Here is a 20,662-nt window from a genome sequence, read left to right on the forward strand (position 1 = left end):
TTTGTTTTGAAGGGGGAATTGCAAACTTCCTGTTGATTTTTACTGGGGGTTGTCAATGTATGAAATGTAGGTTTAAGTGAGAGCTACATAGAGGTTTTCATGTCTCTAAGACATTCTTACTGGAAGTTACAGGCAGTTTTGTCTGAGTTTTCTTTCTAGGAGCAGTTGTGTCTGTGTTTTGTTCCAAGGGGGCGTTAGAGCGCAATTTTGAGTTTTGGGGTTGGGTTTTTTCATTAGATCGCAATTTCTAATGTGTTTGTTTAGTTTGGTGAGTTTTGAAGCATGTTAAGGGGGTCAAATTACAGCTCAAAGAGGCAAAAGTGACTGTTTTTACTAACTTTTTGTTTTGAAGGGGGAATTGCCAACTTCCTGTTGATTTTTGCTGAAGGATGTCAATGTATGAAATCTAGGTCTAATGCAGACCTACATAGAGGTTTGTATTTCATGTCTCTTCGACATTTCTACCGGAAGTTTCAAGCAGTTTTGTCTGTTTTTTTTCCTTGGGGGCGCTAGAGCGCAATTTTGAGTTTTGGGGTTTGGTTTTTTGATTACCTGGCAATTTTCGCCAGTCCTGATGTGTGTGTCAAATATGGTGAGTTTTGAAGCATGTTAAGGGGGTCAAATTACAACTCAAATAGGCGGCGGAATAATAATAATAAAACCTTACAAATACAATAGGGTCCTCTGTCCCAAAGGGACATTGCGGTCCTTAATAAATAAAGAATAGTGAACAACAGGCTGAATAAGTGTACGTTATATGAGGCATAAATAACCAACTGGTATGTTAACGTAACATATTATGGTAAGAGTCATTCAAATAACTATAACATATAGAACATGCTATACGTTTACCAAACAATCTGTCACTCCTAATCGCTAAATCCCATGAAATCTTATACGTCTAGTCTCTTACGTGAATGAGATAAATAATAATATTTGTTATTTTACGCTAATGTGTTAATAATTTCACACATAAGTCGCTCCTGAGTATAAGTCGCACCCCCGGCCAAACTATGAAAAAACTGCGACTTATAGTCCGAAAAATACGGTATGTTGTTTATTGTTGTTTTTAAAGCTGTTGTGGTGGTACAAATAGTTTTTGGAGTTGTTTATACAATAACTAAATGCTTTTGCATTTATTATGGATTTTATGTAAGTTAATTTGTGTCTTATTTCCAAAATACTTTTTTTTGATACCGACTGATTTTTTTGTGTTTGAAATTTGTGAACAGAATTTTAATTTTTTTTCCAAATGATGCTGAAAATGTCATTTCATAAATTCTATTCAAAAATGTAGTGCGTAAAAATTTAGTGTGAAAAAAAAAAATTCAGTGCGTTAAAATTTAGTGCAGAAATAGACCCGTTTCTGGTAAATTTAGACTGAAACAATCGATTTTGTCTCAGAACCAACTGATGAGGTGTCAAGTTCAACCGGTAGTAAGTCTTAAGTTTTGAAGCAACAAATATTATATATTATAATTAGGGTTGTCGCGATACCAATATTTTGGTACCGGTACCAAAATGTATTTCGATACTTTTCTAATTAAAGGGGACCACAAAAAATGGCATTATTGGCTTTATGTTAACAAAACATCTTAGGGTACATTAAACATGTGTCTTATTGCAAGTTTGTCCTTAAATAAAATAGTGAACATACAAGACAACTTGTCTTTTAGTAGTAAGTAAACAAACAAAGACTCTTAATTAGTCTGCTGACATATGCAGTAACATATTGTGTCATTTATCTACCTATTATTTTGTCAACATTATTAAGGACAAGTGGTAGAAAATGAATTATTAGTCTACTTGTTCATTTACTGGTAATATCTGCTTATTTTCTCTTTTAACATGTTGTATCTACACTTCTGTTAAAATGTAATAATCACTTATTCTTCTGTTGTTTGATACTTTACATTAGTTTTGGATGATACCACACATTTGGGTATCGATCCAATACCAAGTAGTTACAGGATCATACAAAATAATTTAAGTCCTCATGTGTCCAGGGACATATTTCCTGAGTTTATAAACATAACATAAATTAAAAAAAAATGAAAAAAGATTTTGTGATGCTAAAGAATATCGATGTAATCATAGTAGTATCGACTAGATACGCTCCTGTTTACAATGTGACGCCGGTGAGCATGTTTAGCTATTCCTCGTCCTACAGGAATGATACTTGTAAGAAACATACTTTATTTGTCGCCATGGAGACGAGGATTAGTGATTTAGAAGTGGCTAAAACACTGCCGACTGGGGATGGACGTTAGCCGCTAACCAGCTAGCCATGTTTTAAAGCACCTCTTCCTGAGGGCGTTTCAGTGTTATAACTTCACCTTTATCGTTAGTTTTTAAGCCAAAATGCGTCCATTCTCCCTTTTCTGTCTACACACTGTGTCTGCATGTAAGTACTCTGTGATTGTGCGCTGCCAAACATGCTCCTCTGCTTGTAAAACTATCAATGTCACGACGTGACGACGACATGCCGTCATGCCAGTTAAAAAAAACGGGGGGCGGGAAACGGTACTTTTTAGAGGTGGTATAGTACCGAATATGATTCATTAGTATCGTGGTACTATACTAATCCCGGTGTACCGTACAACCCTAATTATAATATATATTGCACTGAATTTCTTCACAGTAATTTATTAGACACTGAATTTTAAAACTGTATTTTAACAAACATAAATTTTTTAGACACACAAATATTGCTCACAAATTCTAATTCAATTAAATTGTCAGCATCATTTTAAATCAGTTCAGAAAATTCAATTGCAAAAAATGCCGTTACATAAATTCAGTGTCAAAAAAAGCTTTTACATAATAAAGACACAAATTAACCTCTTTATGATTTGGTTCCTGCCAAAACCGAACTTTCCACATCCCACCTCCCTGGATTGTAAATCACCAAATGTAAATAATCAAATGTATTTCTAATGTAAATACTTGTTCTTATGCTATCTGAACTCACTATGTTCACTTCTCGCTGTACATATCCTACCAAGTCAGACCTACACTGTTTCAATGTCCATTTCTCTGATGATGCAATTGTTGATGACTGAAGTGCTGATATCAACCAAACCCTCCACATCCCACCCCCCGGATTGTAAATAATGTAAATAACTCAATGTATATACTCTGATGATTAACTTGTGTGATGACTGTATTATGCTGATAGTATATATTTGTACCATGAATTGATTAACGTGGACCCCGACTTAAACAAGTTGAAAAACTTATTGGGGTGTTACTATTTACTGTATTTTTCTGACTATAAGCCGCAGTTTTTTTCATAGTTTGGCCGGAGGTGCGACTTATACTCAGGAGCGACTTATGTGTGAAAATATTAACACATTACCGTAAAATAACAAATAATATTATTTATCTCATTCACGTAAGAGACTAGACGTATAAGATTTCATGGGATTTAGCGATTAGGAGTGACAGATTGTTTGGTAAACGTATAGCATGTTCTATATGTTATAGTTATTTGAATGTTACGTTAACATACCAGGCACGTTCTCAGTTGGTTATTTATGCCTCATATAACGTACACTTATTCAGCCTGTTGTTCACTATTCTTTATTTATTTTAAATTGCCTTTCAAATGTCTATTCTTGGTGTTGGCTTTTATCAAATACATTTCCGCAAAAAATGCGACTTATACTCCAGTGCGACTTATATATGTTTTTTTTCCTTCTTTATTATTAATTTTCGGACGGTGCGACTTATACTCCGAAAAATACGGTACATAAATTCTGTGTAAAAAAACCAAAAACTTTCGTAATAAAGACACAAATTAACCTCTATATGATTTTTGTTCACACTGAGAGTGAATGAAGTACCGTATTTTTCGGAGTATAAGTCGCACCGGAGTATAAGTCGCACCTGCCGAAAATGCATAATAAAGAAGGAAAAAAACATATATAAGTCGAACTGGAGCCCGGCCAAACTATGAAAAAAACTGCGACTTATAGTCCGAAAAATACAGTATCCCATTTTACACTGTCTATCAAATAGGTGAGACAAGGATAAACTAGGGATGTCCCGATCCGATATTTGGATCGGATCGGCCGCCGATATTTGCAAAAAAATGCGTATCGGCAAGGCATGGGAAAATGCCGATCCAGATCCAGTTAAAAAAAAACTCTGCTCTGTGTTTTCCAACGCACCTATTTAAATAATACATTCCACTTTTCTGATGCTCCCTAATTTCCGTTCGGCATTTTCCAGCACACCTTCAACACATCCACACGTCTGTGGATTCTCACGCAGTTGCTTTTAGCTGCTGGCATTACACGACAAGCTCTTCTCACTCTTTTCTGTGTCTCCCTCTCACAGACAGCAAGCGCACCTTCTTACACACGTCACATACTGTCACGTCATACGTCACATACGTATACCTCCTCTTCCAGCAGAGAGGTAGCAGCATGGCTAACGTTAGCTGTGATGCTAGCGCAGCCGTGTGACCAACGTTCTCTCTAAGGTGCGCGCTTGTGCAATAGCGCACTGCTCAAACGTCCTCTGCGCATAGCAATTATATGCCACGCACAAAATCAAATAAAAAAATAAGCGCATAACAATTTTCGACACACGGACACGACAGAGAAAACAGTTTTCGTCATCATTGTTCAAATATTGTAACGTCTGTCGGTGCCACACGTCCACACCATCAAAATGCCGAGGCAAAAATTTCCACATCAACACCGTATGAAAAAAATAGTGATTTTTTTAGTTGTGATTTCCTTCTATGCATGAAAGTTTAAAAGTAGCATATATTAATGCAGTATGAAGAAGAATGTTTTAATGTAGACATGCAAGCCTTGAAAGAAAATTTTGAAAATCAAGACTACATTTCCTGCAAATGGGTGCATTTCTACCCTATATTTTAACTTTAGATTTATTCTCATATCAAACTCTGACACTTAGATCCGGCGCCCCCCTCCACACCCTGGATTATAAATAATGTAAATAATTCAATGTGATTATCTTGTGTGATGACTGTATTATGATGATAGTATATATCTGATAGTATATATCTGTATCATGAATCAATTTAAGTGGACCCCGACTTAAACAAGTTGAATAACTTATTGGGGTGTTACCATTTAGTGGTCAATTGTACGGAATATGTACTTCACTGTGCAACCTACTAATAAAAGTCTCAATCAATCAATCAAAACACATAGAATCATCATACTGCTGTGATTATATGCATCAAATGTTCATTCAAGGCTGAGGCAAAATATCGAGATATATATCGTGTATCGCGATTTGGCCTTAAAATATCACAATATTAAAAAAAGGCCAATTCACCCAGCCCTAGTTTCAATGATGCCATTTCTGTTTGTCATGTATAATTTTGTCTATTTTGTGTTTATCCTTGAATAAACAGGTCAGTTTCTTGTTACCAACCATTGTGTATTATTCAAACTCCCCTAATTCAGCTGGCTAGTTGTTATCAAGAGTACTAAAACCCTTTTCAACATGATTCTGACAACTAAGTAGGCTAAATAACTTTAAACTTTAATACATGCTCGGATAGGCCATTATCGGTCAGTATCGGTATCGGTCAGTATCGGTATCGGATCGGAAGTGCAAAAACAATATCGGTATCGGATCGGAAGTGCAAAAACCTGGATCGGGACATCCCTAGGATAAACACACATATATTTTTGCTAGCACATACAGTATTTTCCTGAGAGCCAGCATCCTCTGCATTTGACTACTTACAAGAACAAAACAAAACAAAAAAAAAGTCCCCTGCACAGGACGCTGGTTGTCAAAATGAACAGCACACAGTACTAATCTACGGATAGAAACTACTCATTAACAACTCAAGGAATATTTTCTGAGCATTTGCTCATTTATGTGGACCTTACCCATGCACAGAGCGAGCCGCTGACTGACAGCCTAAATTCGGATTTGATTGCCTTCATTCAACCTGGTGCAAAATAAATCGTACAGGTCAGTCATCGGTGAGGAGAGCCTACAAGCCTTTGTGGGATTACTTTGTGGGAAGTCTGCTAAACAACACTCATATTAGTTGTTTGGGGTGGTTTTTATATATTGGACACAATGGCTGGTGGCCAGGAATGGAACCCAGAAGTCTGCAACATGTACACAGAAAGTTGTCTGCCAACAATATGAATGTACAGGACTGTCTCAGAAAATTAGAATAATGTGATAAAGTCCTTTATTTTCTGTAATGCAATTAAAAAAAGGTGCCAGATCATGCTGGAAAATGAAATCATCTCCATAGAGCTTTTCAACAGATGGAAGCATGTAGTGCTGTAAAATCTCTTGGTACACAGCTGCATTGACTCTGGACTTGATGAAACACAGTGGACCAACACCAGCAGCTGACATGGCTCCCCAAACCACTGCTGACTGTAGGAACTTCACACTGGATTTCAAGCAACTTGGATGTTGCTTCTCTCCCGCCTTCCTCCAGACTCTAGCGCCTTGACTTCCAAAGGAAATACAAAACTTGCTTTTGTCTGAAAACAGGACTCTGGACCACTCTGCAACTGTCCGGTGCTTCTTTTCCATAGCCCAAGTCAGGCGCGTCTAGAGACTTTAGAGCACTACATGCTTCCATCTGTTGAAAAGCTCTATGGAGATGATGATTTCATTTTCCAGCATGATCTGGCACCTGCCCACAGTGCCAAAACCACCAGTAACTGGTGTACTGACCATGGCATTACTGTCCTCGATTGGCCTGCCAACTCCCCTGACATGAACCCCATAGAGAATTTGTGGGGTATTGTGAAGAAGAAGCTGAAAGACACCAGACCCAATAATGCAAATGAGCTAAAGGCCGCTATTGAAGCATCCTGGGCATCCATAACACCTCAGCAATGCCACAGGCTGATTGCCTCCATGCCACGCCGCATTGATGCAGTAATCCGTGCAGAAGGTTCCCCACCAAGTACTGAGTGCATTAATTGACATTTTCAAATGTTTGATTTTGTTTTGCTGTTATAAATCTTTTTTTTTACTTGGTCTGAGGAAGCCAGAGCTTGGTCCGCATTGTTTCCAGTGAGGGTTGGACTCCGCCAAGGCTGCCCTTTGTCACTGATTCTGTTCATAACTTTTATGGACAGAATTTCTAGGCGCAGTCAAGGCGTTAAGGGGATCTGGTTTGGTGGCTGCAGGATTAGGTCTCTGCTTTTTGCAGATGATGTGGTCCTGATGGCTTCATCTGGCCAGGATATTCAGCTCTCACTGGATCGGTTCGCAGCCGAGTGTGAAGCGACTGGGATGAGAATCAGCACCTCCAAGTCCGAGTCCATGGTTCTCGCCCGGAAAAGGGTGGAGTGCCATCTCCGGGGAGGAGATCTTGCCCCAAGTGGAGGAGTTCAAGTACCTCGGAGTCTTGTTCACGAGTGAGGGAAGAGTGGATCGTGAGATCGACAGGCGGATCGGTGCGGCGTCTTCAGTAATGCGGACACTGTATCGATCCGTTGTGGTGAAGAAGGAGCTGAGCCGGAAGGCAAAGCTCTCAATTTACCGGGCGATCTACGATCCCATCCTCACCTATGGTCATGAGCTTTGGGTTATGACCGAAAGGACAAGATCACGGGTACAAGCGGCCGAAATGAGTTTCCTCCGCCGGGTGGCAGGGCTCTCCCTTAGAGATAGGGTGAGAAGCTCTGCCATCCGGGGGGAGCTCAAAGTAAAGCCGCTGCTCCTCCACATCGAGAGGAGCCAGATGAGGTGGTTCGGGCATCTGGTCAGGATGCCACCCGAACGCCTCCCTAGGGAGGTGTTTAGGGCACGTTCGACCGGTAGGAGGCCACGGGGAAGACCCAGGACACGTTGGGAAGACTATGTCTCCCGGCTGGCCTGGGAACGCCTCGGGGTCCCACAGGAAGAGCTGGACGAAGTGGCTGGGGAGAGGGAAGTCTGGGCTTCCCTGCTTAGGTTGCTGCCCCCGCGACCCGACCTTGGATAAGCGGAAGAAGATGGATGGATGGATGGATGGATGGATGGTCTGAGGAAATATTCTAATTTTTTGAGATACGATTTTTGAGTTTTCTTAAGCTGTATGCCATAATCAGCAATATTAAAATAATAAAAGGCTTGCAATATTTCAGATGATGTGTAATGAATCCAGAATGTATGACATTTTTGTTTTTTTTAACTGCATTACAGAAAATAAAGATATTTATCACAATATTCTAATTTTCTGAGACAGTCCTGTAGAGATCAACACATATGATGGCGGAATATAAATTGATGGTGCTGATGCTTGATGATTACATTTTTTTTTAGCATAAGTATACTTACGCCCCCTCATCCCGCAGCAGGGACACAAACTTTGTCACTCTGTAATCTTGGTCCATCTGGAGGAGGTAAAGTGAGGCATCATTAATACACTGTAAAAAGCAACTTTAGGAGAAATTGCATGTGAATGGTGAAAAGCCAAAGCCGAACTGAAATACTACCAGTTTGCATCATACTTGCCAACCCTCCCGATTTTCCCGGGAGACTCCCGAATTTCAGTGCCCCTCCCGAAAGTCTCCCGGGGCAACCATTCTCCCGATTTCCACCCAGACAACAATATTGGGGGCGTGCCTTAAAGGCACTGCCTTTGCGTGCCGGCCCAGTCACATCACATCTACGGCTTTACACACACACAAGTGAATGCAAGGCATACTTGATCTATAGCCATACAGGTCACACTGAGGGTGGCCGTGTAAACAACTTTAACACTGTTACAAATATGCGCCACACTGTGAGCCCACACCAAACAAGAATTTCAAACCCATTTCGGGAGAACATCCGCACCGTAACAAAACATAAACACAACAGAACAAATACCCAGAACCCCTTGCAGCACTAACTCTTCCGGGACGCTACAATATACACACCCCGCTACCCCCCCAACCCCACCCACCTCAACCTCTCCCCCCCCATCTCTTGAATTCGGAGGTCTCAAGGTTGGCAAGTATGGTTTGCACGCTATATTACTCTTGCAAAATGAGCTATAAAAGCTTGCATGAAACGACAGCATGATAGCATGATAACGTTAGCATGCCAACAGTTCCAAAATATTCAAACCCCGTTTCCATATGAGTTGGGAAAATGTGTTAGATGTAAATATAAACGGAATACAATGATTTGCAAATCCTTTTCAACCCATATTCAGTTGAATATGCTACAAAGACAACATATTTGATGTTCAAACTGATAAACTTTTTTTTTTTCTTTGCAAATAATCATTAACTTTAGAATTTGATGCCAGCAACACGTGACAAAGAAGTTGGGAAAGGTGGCAATAAATACTGATAAAGTTGAGGAATGCTCATCAAACACTTATTTGGAACATCCCACAGGGGAACAGGCAAATTGGGAACAGGTGGGTGCCATGATTGGGTATAAAAGTAGATTCCATGAAACGCTCAGTCATTCACAAAAAGGATGGGGCGAGGGTCACCACTTTGTCAACAAATGCGTGAGCAAATTGTTGAACAGTTTAAGAAAAACCTTTCTCAACCAGCTATTGCAAGGAATTTAGGGATTTCACCATCTACGGTCCGTAATATCATCAAAGGGTTCAGAGAATCTGGAGAAATCACTGCACGTAAGCAGCTAAGCCCATGACCTTCGATCCCTCAGGCTGTACTGCATCAACAAGTGACATCAGTGTGTAAAGGATATCACCACATGGGCTCAGGAACACTTCAGAAACCCACTGTCAGTAACTACAGTTGGTCGCTACATCTGTAAGTGCAAGTTAAAACTCTCCTATGCAAGGCAAAAACCGTTTATCAACAACACCCAGAAACGCCGTCAGCTTCACTGGGCCTGAGCTCATCTAAGATGGACTGATACAAAGTGGAAAAGTGTTGTGTGGTCTGACGAGTCCACATTTCAAATTGTTTTTGGAAACTGTGGACGTCGTGTCCTCCCGACCAAAGAGGAAAAGAACCATCCGGATTGTTATAGGCGCAAAGTTGAAAAGCCAGCATGTGTGATGGTATGGGGGTGTATTAGTGCCCAAGACATGGGTAACTTACACATCTGTGAAGGCACCATTAATGCTGAAAGGTACATACAGGTTTTGGAGCAACATATGTTGCCATCCAAGCAACGTTACCATGGACGCCCCTGCTTATTTCAGCAAGACAATGCCAAGCTATGTGCTACATCAACGTGGCTTCATAGTAAAAGAGTGCGGGTACTAGACTGGCCTGCCTGTAGTCCAGACCTGTCTCCCATTGAAAATGTGTGGCGCATTATGAAGCCTAAAATACCACAACGGAGACCCCCGGACTGTTGAACAACTTAAGCTGTACATCAAGCAAGAATGGGAAAGAATTCCACCTGAGAAGCTTAAAAAATGTGTCTCCTCAGTTCCCAAACGTTTACTGAGTGTTGTTAAAAGGAAAGGCCATGTAACACAGTGGTGAACATGCCCCTTCCCAACTACTTTGGCACATGTTGCAGCCATGAAATTCTAAGTTAATTATTATTTGCAAAAAAAAAAGTAAAGTTTATGAGTTTGAACATCAAATATCTTGTCTTTGTAGTGCATTCAATTGAATATGGGTTGAAAAGGATTTGCAAATCATTGTGTTCCGTTTATATTTACATCTAACACAATTTCCCAACTCATATGGAAATGGGGTTTGTATGACTCTGAGGTGTTTACCTGCTATAATGGCCAAAAAAGCTAGCATGATAACGTTAGAATGCAAACAGTAAGCATGCGTCAAGTACCATAATAAATAACTCTCTGGTGTAATCCTGCAAAAGAGCTAACACGGCTCATAAGCAACTGTTCTGGCCAGAGAATAAGAAGACATACCAAAAGGGATCAGTGCTGCCAACTTAGAAAATGTTGCGAGGATTTACAGTACAACACTATAGATGATTATTTAAATAACCCGTCCTTAGTGATGACCACTTTTAGCCGATGCGTTTCCTTCAATTTTTCACAAAACCATTTGCTGTCTGGATGCCACATGTACCTGCAGTGACATCTCGATCAGCACCAGGAGTTTCTTGATGCCGATCCAAACTCGCTTGCCTTTGAGCTGGTGCGCAATGCTGGCCCGCTCTTTATCCGTGAAGCTCCCCAACAGCTGCAAAAAAAAAAAAAAGCATAATGTGCAGATTCAGTACAGAAGTGCCCATGAGAACCTGCAAGGTGAATACATCAACGGGTTTCGGTTCTTTAATATTTAAAAGGCAAGGTTGTTGTTGCTTGTGCTTGTATCGACTCGGCAGCTCTCACCCAGTTAGGACGGGTCACGCGTGGCCTGGTTTTGAGTGTTATACCTCTAAAGCGTCAACCAGCTGCTCCCCAGTGGAGATGTTAGGGACGTGGATGGTGGTGCTGAAGGCGTCCAACATCTCCATCTCCTGCAAGACGTCCTTCCTGCTGGTGGTGCCGATGATGAGCAGCTTCCGACCCTGCAGGAGGAATCAGTTACAGCTGAAGCCAAGCACCAATTCAATTGTTTTTACCAACCCCGTTTCCATATGAGTTGGGAAATTGTGTTAGATGTAAATATAAACGGAATACAATGATTTGCAAATCATTTTCAACCCGTATTCAGTTGAATATGCTACAAAGACAACATATTTGATGTTCAAACTGATAAACATTTTTTTTTTTGCAAATAATCATTAACTTTAGAATTTGATGCCAGCAACACGTGACAAAGAAGTTGGGAAAGGTGGCAATAAATACTGATAAAGTTGAGGAATGCTCATCAAACACTTATTTGGAACATCCCACAGGTGAACAGGCAAATTGGGAACAGGTGGGTGCCATGATTGGGTATAAAAGTAGATTCCATGAAATGCTCAGTCATTCACAAACAAGGATGGGGCGAGGGTCACCATTTTGTCAACAAATGCGTGAGCAAATTGTTGAACAGTTTAAGAAAAACCTTTCTCAACCAGCTATTGCAAGGAATTTAGGGATTTCACCATCTACGGTCCGTAATATCATCAAAGGGTTCAGAGAATCTGGAGAAATCACTGCACGTAAGCAGCTAAGCCCATGACCTTCGATCCCTCAGGCTGTACTGCATCAACAAGCGACATCAGTGTGTAAAGGATATCACCACATGGGCTCAGGAACACTTCAGAAACCCACTGTCAGTAACTACAGTTGGTCGCTACATCTGTAAGTGCAAGATAAAACTCTCCTATGCAAGGCGAAAACCGTTTATCAACAACACCCAGAAACGCCGTCGGCTTCGCTGGGCCTGAGCTCATATAAGATGGACTGATACAAAGTGTAAAAGTGTTGTGTGGTCTGACGAGACCACATTTCAAATTGTTTTTGGAAACTGTGGACGTCGTGTCCTCCGGACCAAAGAGGAAAAGAACCATCCGGATTGTTATATGCGCAAAGTTGAAAAGTCAGCATCTGTGATGGTATGGGGGTATATTAGTGCCCAAGACATGGGTAACTTACACATCTGTGAAGGCACCATTAATGCTGAAAGGTACATACAGGTTTTGGAGCAACATATGTTGCCATCCAAGCAACGTTACCATGGACGCCCCTGCTTATTTCAGCAAGACAATGGCAAGACACGTGTTACATCAACATGGCTTCATAGTAAAAGAGTGCGGGTACTAGACTGGCCTGCCTGTAGTCCAGACCTGTCTCCCATTGAAAATGTGTGGCGCATTATGAAGCCTAAAATACCACAACGGAGACCCCCGGACTGTTGAACAACTTAAGCTGTACATCAAGCAAGAATGGGAAAGAATTCCACCTGAGAAGCTTCAAAAATGTGTCTCCTCAGTTCCCAAATGTTTACTGAGTATTGTTAAAAGGAAAGGCCATGTAACACAGTGGTGAACATGCCCTTTCCCAACTACTTTGGCACGTGTTGCAGCCATGAAATTCTAAGTTAATTATTATTTGCAAAAAAAAATAAAGTTTATGAGTTTGAACATCAAATATCTTGTCTTTGTAGTGCATTCAACTGAATATGGGTTGAAAAGAATTTGCAAATCATTGTATTCCGTTTATATTTACATCTAACACAATTTCCCAACTCATATGGAAACGGGGTTTGTAATTCATTTCAATGGTTGACGCTGTCTGCATTACAGAACCAATTAAACTTGCATCACTGAAGCATCACTGTTTACATTATGTGTAGCCCACAGATGTCCGGTCAGGGGAGGTGATTATCAGGTTTAAAGGGGTCCTATCATGCAAAACCAACTTTTCTAATCTATTGGCACCGGCTTATGTGTATGTGACATCTTCATAAATTCTGAAAATGTGAAATCCAACCATGGAGGCATTGCAGAAATATTTATAAAACAATACTGCCTTCCTTCCTACTTCCTCGAAACAGTCCGTTTGGAAATTGCCCCTTTTGTGACATCAGCGGATTATTCATGTATAGTAGACATTTACCCAAACATCTTTCCGTAAGTCAGCCAATTTAAATATATGCAAAACTGGTTGTGCTACAACATCATGTCGATGATGAAACCCAATGAAGATGTTGTTTGTTTGCTTTAACCAGCACAAGTCACTACACTAACTTACAGCCTCATCTGAAGTAAAAAAAAAAAAGCCTTACTTCTAAATTTTATGGCAATGTGCCTTCATCTATGAAGAATTTGCTTCCAGTGTGTGCAAAGATGAGCTCTGCTTCAACCACAAACTTTCACAAAAAGATGGATTTTCCGAAAAAATATGTTTATTGGCCGGCTCGGTGACTACTATTTATAGCAATGGAGGAGACAATAAAATGGTAAGTAATAACAGTAGGTTAGAAATGTGTGAATGGTGCATTAGCAATGTCAGCTCAATTTGTTGTGTAGTTAGCTTAGCCTTCTACTGCAAGACATTAACATCAACGTCCTGCGGCAAAATAAAGAATGATGTTCCTAAAAACAATTTTTAATTGGATCGGTGCCTACTGTGTTTGGCAATGGACGAGTAAAGTATATAACCTGTTATTACGTTGGTGATGTCGCTGGTAGCGCACAAGTTTACAACTCGAAGCAGCCAAGCAGCGGAGTTCTTTTTACATGTTGTAGAACTGAAAAGCCTTTTATTGTCAATACACACATGTACACGTCCAGGTTATAGCATTAGAAAGTTAGACTCGGTAAAAGTTTAACCTTAGTCAGCGTATAGTTACAGCCCTGTACGTCAGCCGGGCTTCGCTCCTCTTTCGTTCTTTCGCATTTTCGCCTCCTTCCTTGTTGCCGACAACAAACCACGGTATGCCGCTGATTCCTCTATAACAGTGTTTTTCAACCTTTTTTGAGCCAAGGTGCATTTTTGCGTTGAAAAAATGCGGAGGCACACCACCAGCAGACATCATTAAAAAACGAAACTCAGTTGACAGTAAAAAGTCGTTGTCACAATTGTTGGATATGACTGTAAAGCATAACCAAGCATGCATCAATATAGCTCTTGTCTCAAAGTAGGTGTACTGTCACCACCTGTCACATCACACCCTGACTTATTTGGACTTTTTTGCTGTTTTCCTGTGTGTAGTGTTTTACTTCTTGTTTTGCACTCCCATTTTAATGGCTTTTTCTCTTTTTTGGTATTTTCCTGTAGCAGTTTCATGTCTTCCTTTGAGCGATATTTCCCGCATCTACTTTGTTTTAGCAATCAAGAATATTTCAGTTGTTTTTATCCTTCTTTGTGGGGACATTGTTGATTGTCATGTCATGTTCGGATGTACTTTGTGGACGCCGTCTTTGCTCCACAGTAAGTCTTTGCTGTTGTCCAGCATTATGTTTTAGTTTACTTTGTAGCCAGTTCAGTTTTAGTTTTGTTCTGCATAGCCTTCCCTAAGCTTCGATGCCTTTTCTTAGGGGCACTCGCCTTTTGTTTATTTTTGGTTTAAGCATTAGACACCTTTTTACCTGCACGCTGCCTCCCGCTGTTTCCGACATCTACAAAGCAATTAGCTACCGGCTGCCACCTACTGATATGGAAGAGTATTACACGGTTACTCTGCCGAGCTCTTGACAGCACCGACACTCAACAACAACACATCATTTGCAGACTATAATTACTGGTTTGCAAAAAATATTTTTAACCCAAATAGGTGAAATTAGATCATCTCCCACGGCACACCAGACTGTATCTCACTGCACACTAGTGTGCCGCGGCACAGTGGTTGAAAAACACTGCTCTATAACACCTGGGATGTTGTGTTGTGGTGAAAGTCACTCAAAACAGATGGCTTGTGGCGGTCATCGATTTCCATAGTGCACAATAAAAGCAAGAGAGCTAAAATTTACAAAACATTGTGCACTCAGCATGAGGGGGCGTGGTGAGGAGAGCTTAATTTGCATCTAACAACTCTGCCTCTCAAAACGAACCGTTTTAAAAGGGAGAAAAAAAATAGCTTGAAAATAGGTCAGTAAAACAATATCAATGCACATTTTTTGCCAAAGAACCACCATTGTATTCTGTATAGACCACAAAGTAGGATTTTCAAATGTCGAAAAACATTTTATTACCCCTTTAAAATGAATAATAACGGAAAATAAATACAAATATTTGTCCACTGTTCTGTTGCATATACTTGCACGGTATGAATGATTCCAATATTTTTTTATATTTTCTTAAGGAAAACTATATTAATTTGTGCACTCCCTAATCAAATACAGGCCAGTAACAAGAGTTAAAGGCCTACTGAAACCCACTACTACCGACCACGCAGTCTGATAGTTTATACATCAATGATGAAATCTTAACATTGCAACACATGCCAATATGGCCGGGTTAGCTTACTAAAGTGCAATTTTAAATTTCGCACGAAATATCCTGCTGAAAACATCTCGGTATGATGACGTCAGCGCATGACGTCGCGGATTGTGGAGGACATTTTGAGACAGTATGGTGGCCAGCTATTAAGTCGTCTGTTTTCATCGCAAAATTTCACAGTATTCTGGACATCTGTGTTGGTGAATCTTTTGCAATTTGTTCAATGAACAATGGAGACAGCAAAGAAGAAAGCTGTAGGAGGGAAGCGGTGTATTGCGGCCGACTTTAGCAACACAAACACGGCCGGTGTTTCATTGTTTACATTCCCGAAAGATGACAGTCAATCTTTACCATTGGCCTGTGGAGAACTGGGACAACAGAGACTCTTACCAGGAGGACTTTGAGTTGGATACGCAGACACGGTACCGTGAGTACGCTTTCAAACATTTGATCGCTTGCCCAGACGTGCGTGCTGCTATGTGCATGTCACGTAAATAATTCAATGTATACACCCTGATGATTATCTTGTGTGATGACTGTATTATGATAGTATATATGATAGTATATATATGTACCATGAATCAATTTAAGTGGACCCCGACTTAAACAAGTTGAAAAACTTATTCGGGTGTTACCATTTAGTGGTCAATTGTACGGAATATGTACTGCACTGTGCAACCTACTAATAAAAGTCTCAAAAAGTCTCACCTACGTAACTTTGGGGACTGGGGAAAATATATGTGCTGTATGAACTTTGGGGAGGTGAACGGTATTTTTGGGCTGTGGGATTGAGTGTGTTGTGCAGGTGTGTGAGTTGCATTGGCGGGTTATATGGACGGGAGGGGGGAGGTGTTTGTTATGCGGGATTAATTTGTGGCATATTAAATATAAGCCTGATTGTGTTGTGGCTAATGTCTTGTGTTTATTTACTGTTTTAGTCATTCCCAGCTGAATATCAGGTCCCACCCGCCTCTCACAGCATCTTCCCTATCTGAATCGCTCCCACTGCCCTCTAGTCCTTCACTCTCACTTTCCTCATCCACAAATCTTTCATCCTCGCTCAAATTAATGGGGAAATCGTCGCCATGATTGTAAACAATGTGCAGATGTGAGGAGCTCCACAACCTGTGACGTCACGCGCATATCGTCTGCTACTTCCGGTACAGGCAAGGCTTTTTTATCAGCGACCAAAAGTTGCGAACTTTATCGTCGATGTTCTCTACTAAATCCTTTCAGCAAACATATCGCGAAATGATCAAGTATGACACATAGAATGGACCTGCTATCCCCGTTTAAATAAGAAAATCGCATTTCAGTAGGCCTTTAAAGCATTTTGTATGGCGCGTAACTGTTTCTTCAGCTCAGCATGTCGCAAGAAAAATTTACTCTACACCAGGGATGCCCACACTTTTTCAGCAGCCGAGCTACTTTTGAAATGACCAAGTCGAGGTGATCTACCTCATCTTTACATATATACATATATATATATATGTATATATATATATATATATATATATATATATATATATATATATATATACATATATATATACACACACATATATATATATATATATATATATATATATATATATATATATATATATATTATATTTACATAAATATATATTTACTTATTTATAATTTATATTTAATCATTTTTGAAACAGACTTTATTTGTTAAAGGTGTTTAATAAAAATACAAGCAAGTTTAACACATATAGATTCCTTTCTTTCATGAAGACAAGAATATAAGTTGGTATATGACCTGATTCTGATCACTTGCATTGATTAGAATCCGACAGGATTCACAGTAGTGCTGATATTTTCGAATGCAGGAAACTTTTGTGTCCACTACCACGAAAAAGTTTGTGGCATCTTATTTATCCGCTTCCATATTCGTTTTTATACACTTTTACAAGAAATACATTGACGGCTAACTCCGTAGCTTGCTAGATTTTGTGCGTGAGCTTTCTGAGACTCTTATTTTGTTAGTACTGGCAGGATGGAGCAGGGCTATTATTGTGAAGACAGGAACTATACGGTCGGTCTTTAGGCTTTTGACAGCAGGTGAGAGAGTCTGTTGAAATAAAAAGTGTTTATCACCTTCCTACCGGTCGTTTTTTTTCTCGATAACGTTTTCGCAGCAGCCAATGTTATCTCACGAGATCCTTCGTGCCGTGAATGTCAATCAAGTGAAGAAAGTGACGTCATAGTGAAGATTGTTGATCGCTTATTTATATTTTTCATGCCTGGCTGGCTATCGACTGACACACCTGCCGCGATCGACCGATAGTTCGCGATTGACCTAGTGGGAACCCCTGTTGTAGAGGCCATTTGATTCTTGGGGGTAACGACTCGATTCAGAATCCATTCTTGATTCAAAACTATTCTCGATTAAAAATCAATACTTTTTTTAATAACATTGGGTGCCAGTGCTATGATTCACTACATTCCTCTATAAACTAGTTAAACAGCTCTGATATATTTCTATATTACATAAAAGAAAACTAGTTTTGTTTAATAAAATTCTACCCAAACATTTAATAAAGTCAAATATAAATAAGGCAACAAAAGAAGTATCACACACACGTCTCTTTTCTAAAGTAAATCTGTACAGCAGAAAAGATCACCTACATTAACAATAGGATTTGCCTGAGTGGTTGGACAGGACGGATTTTAAAATATATATATAAAAAAGAAAAAAAGAAATTTTAGATTTAAAAAAATGTATCAATAATCGTTACAAATAAGAATCAAGATTAATTCGAAAATAAAAAAATGTTGACACCTCTACTGTGTAGTGTACTTCATGTAAGTTGGTGACATCGTTATTTCTGCTGGTCAGACAATAAACTGCAGCGAAAAGTAATGAGCTGAAGCTGAAGTACATTTAAATTTGATTGCAAAGGATTCACATATTAGTCATGAATTTCAGCGCACTTGACTGGCGTAGGCAATAGATGACTCACCTTGGGAGGTGCTTTCTTCAGGAGCACCAACAAGGCCTGCAGGACCAAGTTGGAGAAACGAGGGCCGATGGGGACGTAGTCGAGCAGACGTTCAATGTCATCAACAACCACGCAGCTCAACTGGGACTTGTAAGCATCATCGAAGACCTAAAATAGAAGAAAATACCTTTGGATTTCGACATTCCTGACCCATACTTTTTACTGCTTGATGATATTATATCTAATTAATGAGTGGATTTATTGACTGTTTTAGCTAAGCAACCGGTTTTAAACGTGCCAACCTTGAAAAAATGTTTTATACCCTCGATTTGTTTTGGATTAGAACTTTCGATGTGCATGTCTTACGTGGGCGCCGTGACGCTGTAGCATAATAAACCCTTTAGCAACCACAACTCGCGTTGATTATTGTTATGTTAGCTTCCTTAGTTGCAAGTGAACTATGATAATTAAATAGACAAGCATAGGGTATTTGGAGATTAAACTAATTAAGTCGTTAAAACAATAATTTTTTAAGCCTGATTGGCCATTGGCTGTGGGCTGGTGGGCAACCTAGGACGGAGTCAGCTCTTGGTCGCTTTGTTGGGTTAGTTCCTGTCTCTGGCCGTACTGCCCCCACCCGAACATATATATACATATATATATATATATATATATCCATCCATCCATCCATCTTCTTCCACTTATCCGAGGTCAAGTCGCGGGGGCAGCAGCCTAAGCAGGGAAGCCCAGACTTTCCTCTACCCAGCCACTTCGTCCAGCTCTTCCCGGGGGATCCCGAGGCGTTCCAGGCCAGCCGGGAGACATAGTGTTCCCAACGTGTCCTGGGTCTTCCCCGTGGCCTCCTACCGGCCGGACGTGCCCCAAACACCTCCCTAGGGAGGCGTTCGGGTGGCATCCTGACCAGATGCCCGAAACACCTCATCTGGCTCCTCTCGATGTGGAGGAGCAGCGGCTTTACTTTGAGCTCCCCCCGGATGGCAGAGCTTCTCACCCTATCTCTAAGGGAGAGCCCCGCCACCCGGCGGAGGAAACTAATTTCGGCCGCTTGTACCCGTGATCTTGTCCTTTCGGTCATAACCCAAAGCTCATGACCATAGGTGAGGATGGGAACGTAGATAGACCGGTAAACTGAGAGCTTTGCCTTCCGGCTCAGCTCCTTCTTCACCACAACGGTTCGATACAGCGTCCGCATTACTGAAGACGCCGCACCGATCCGCCTGTCGATCTCACGATCCACTCTTCCCTCACTCGTGAACAAGACTCCGAGGTACTTGAACTCCTCCACTTGGGGCAGGGTCTCCTCCCCAACCCGGAGATGGCACTCCACCCTTTTCCGGGCGAGAACCATGGACTCGGCTTGGAGGTGCTGATTCTCATCCCAGTCGCTTCACACTCGGCTGAAAACCGATCCAGTGAGAGCTGAAGATCCTGGCCAGGTGAAGCCATCAGGACCACATCATCTGCAAAAAGCAGAGACCTAATCCTGCAGCCACCAAACCGGATCCCCTCAACGCCTTGACTGCGCCTAGAAATTCTGTCCATAAAAGTTATGAACAGAATCGGTGACAAAGGGCAGCCTTGGCGGAGTCCAACCCTCACTGGAAACGTGACCGACTTACTGCCGGCAATGCGGACCAAGCTCTGACACTGATCGTACAGGGAGTGGACCGCCACAATCAGACAGTCCGATACCCCATACTCTCTGAGCACTCCCCACAGGACTTCCCGGGGGACACGGTCGAATGCCTTCTCCAAGTCCACAAAGCACATGTAGACTGCTTGGGCAAACTCCCATGCACCCTCAAGGACCCTGCCGAGAGTATAGAGCTGGTCCACAGTTCCACGACCAGGACGAAAACCACACTGTTCCTCCTGAATCCGAGGTTCGACTATCCGGCGTAGCCTCCTCTCCAGTACACCTGAATAGACCTTACCGGGAAGGCTGAGGAGTGTGATCCCACGA

At 41.0% G+C, this 20,662-nt stretch overlaps 1 protein-coding gene across 3 annotated transcripts in view; it reads right to left on the reverse strand.

The window, feature by feature from the left end:
* Positions 1–20,662, reverse strand: part of nsfa (N-ethylmaleimide-sensitive factor a) — a 100,351-nt gene that overhangs the window by 1,489 nt on the left and 78,200 nt on the right. For 2 of the 3 annotated variants that reach the window (XM_061973725.2, XM_061973727.2), the window contains exons 16-20: positions 18,700–18,846; positions 11,290–11,424; positions 10,980–11,093; positions 8,293–8,348; positions 5,883–5,944 (exon numbers count right to left, since the gene is read on the reverse strand). In XM_061973725.2, coding sequence (XP_061829709.2) covers positions 5,914–5,944; positions 8,293–8,348; positions 10,980–11,093; positions 11,290–11,424; positions 18,700–18,846 — 483 coding nt within the window. In that variant the 3' untranslated portion in view covers positions 5,883–5,913. The remainder of the gene's footprint in view (positions 1–5,882; positions 5,945–8,292; positions 8,349–10,979; positions 11,094–11,289; positions 11,425–18,699; positions 18,847–20,662) is intronic. The other variant, XM_061973726.2, reaches the window with a different exon arrangement.

Source organism: Nerophis lumbriciformis, linkage group LG22, assembly GCF_033978685.3.
Source record: "Nerophis lumbriciformis linkage group LG22, RoL_Nlum_v2.1, whole genome shotgun sequence".
Classification (NCBI taxonomy): domain Eukaryota; kingdom Metazoa; phylum Chordata; class Actinopteri; order Syngnathiformes; family Syngnathidae; genus Nerophis; species Nerophis lumbriciformis.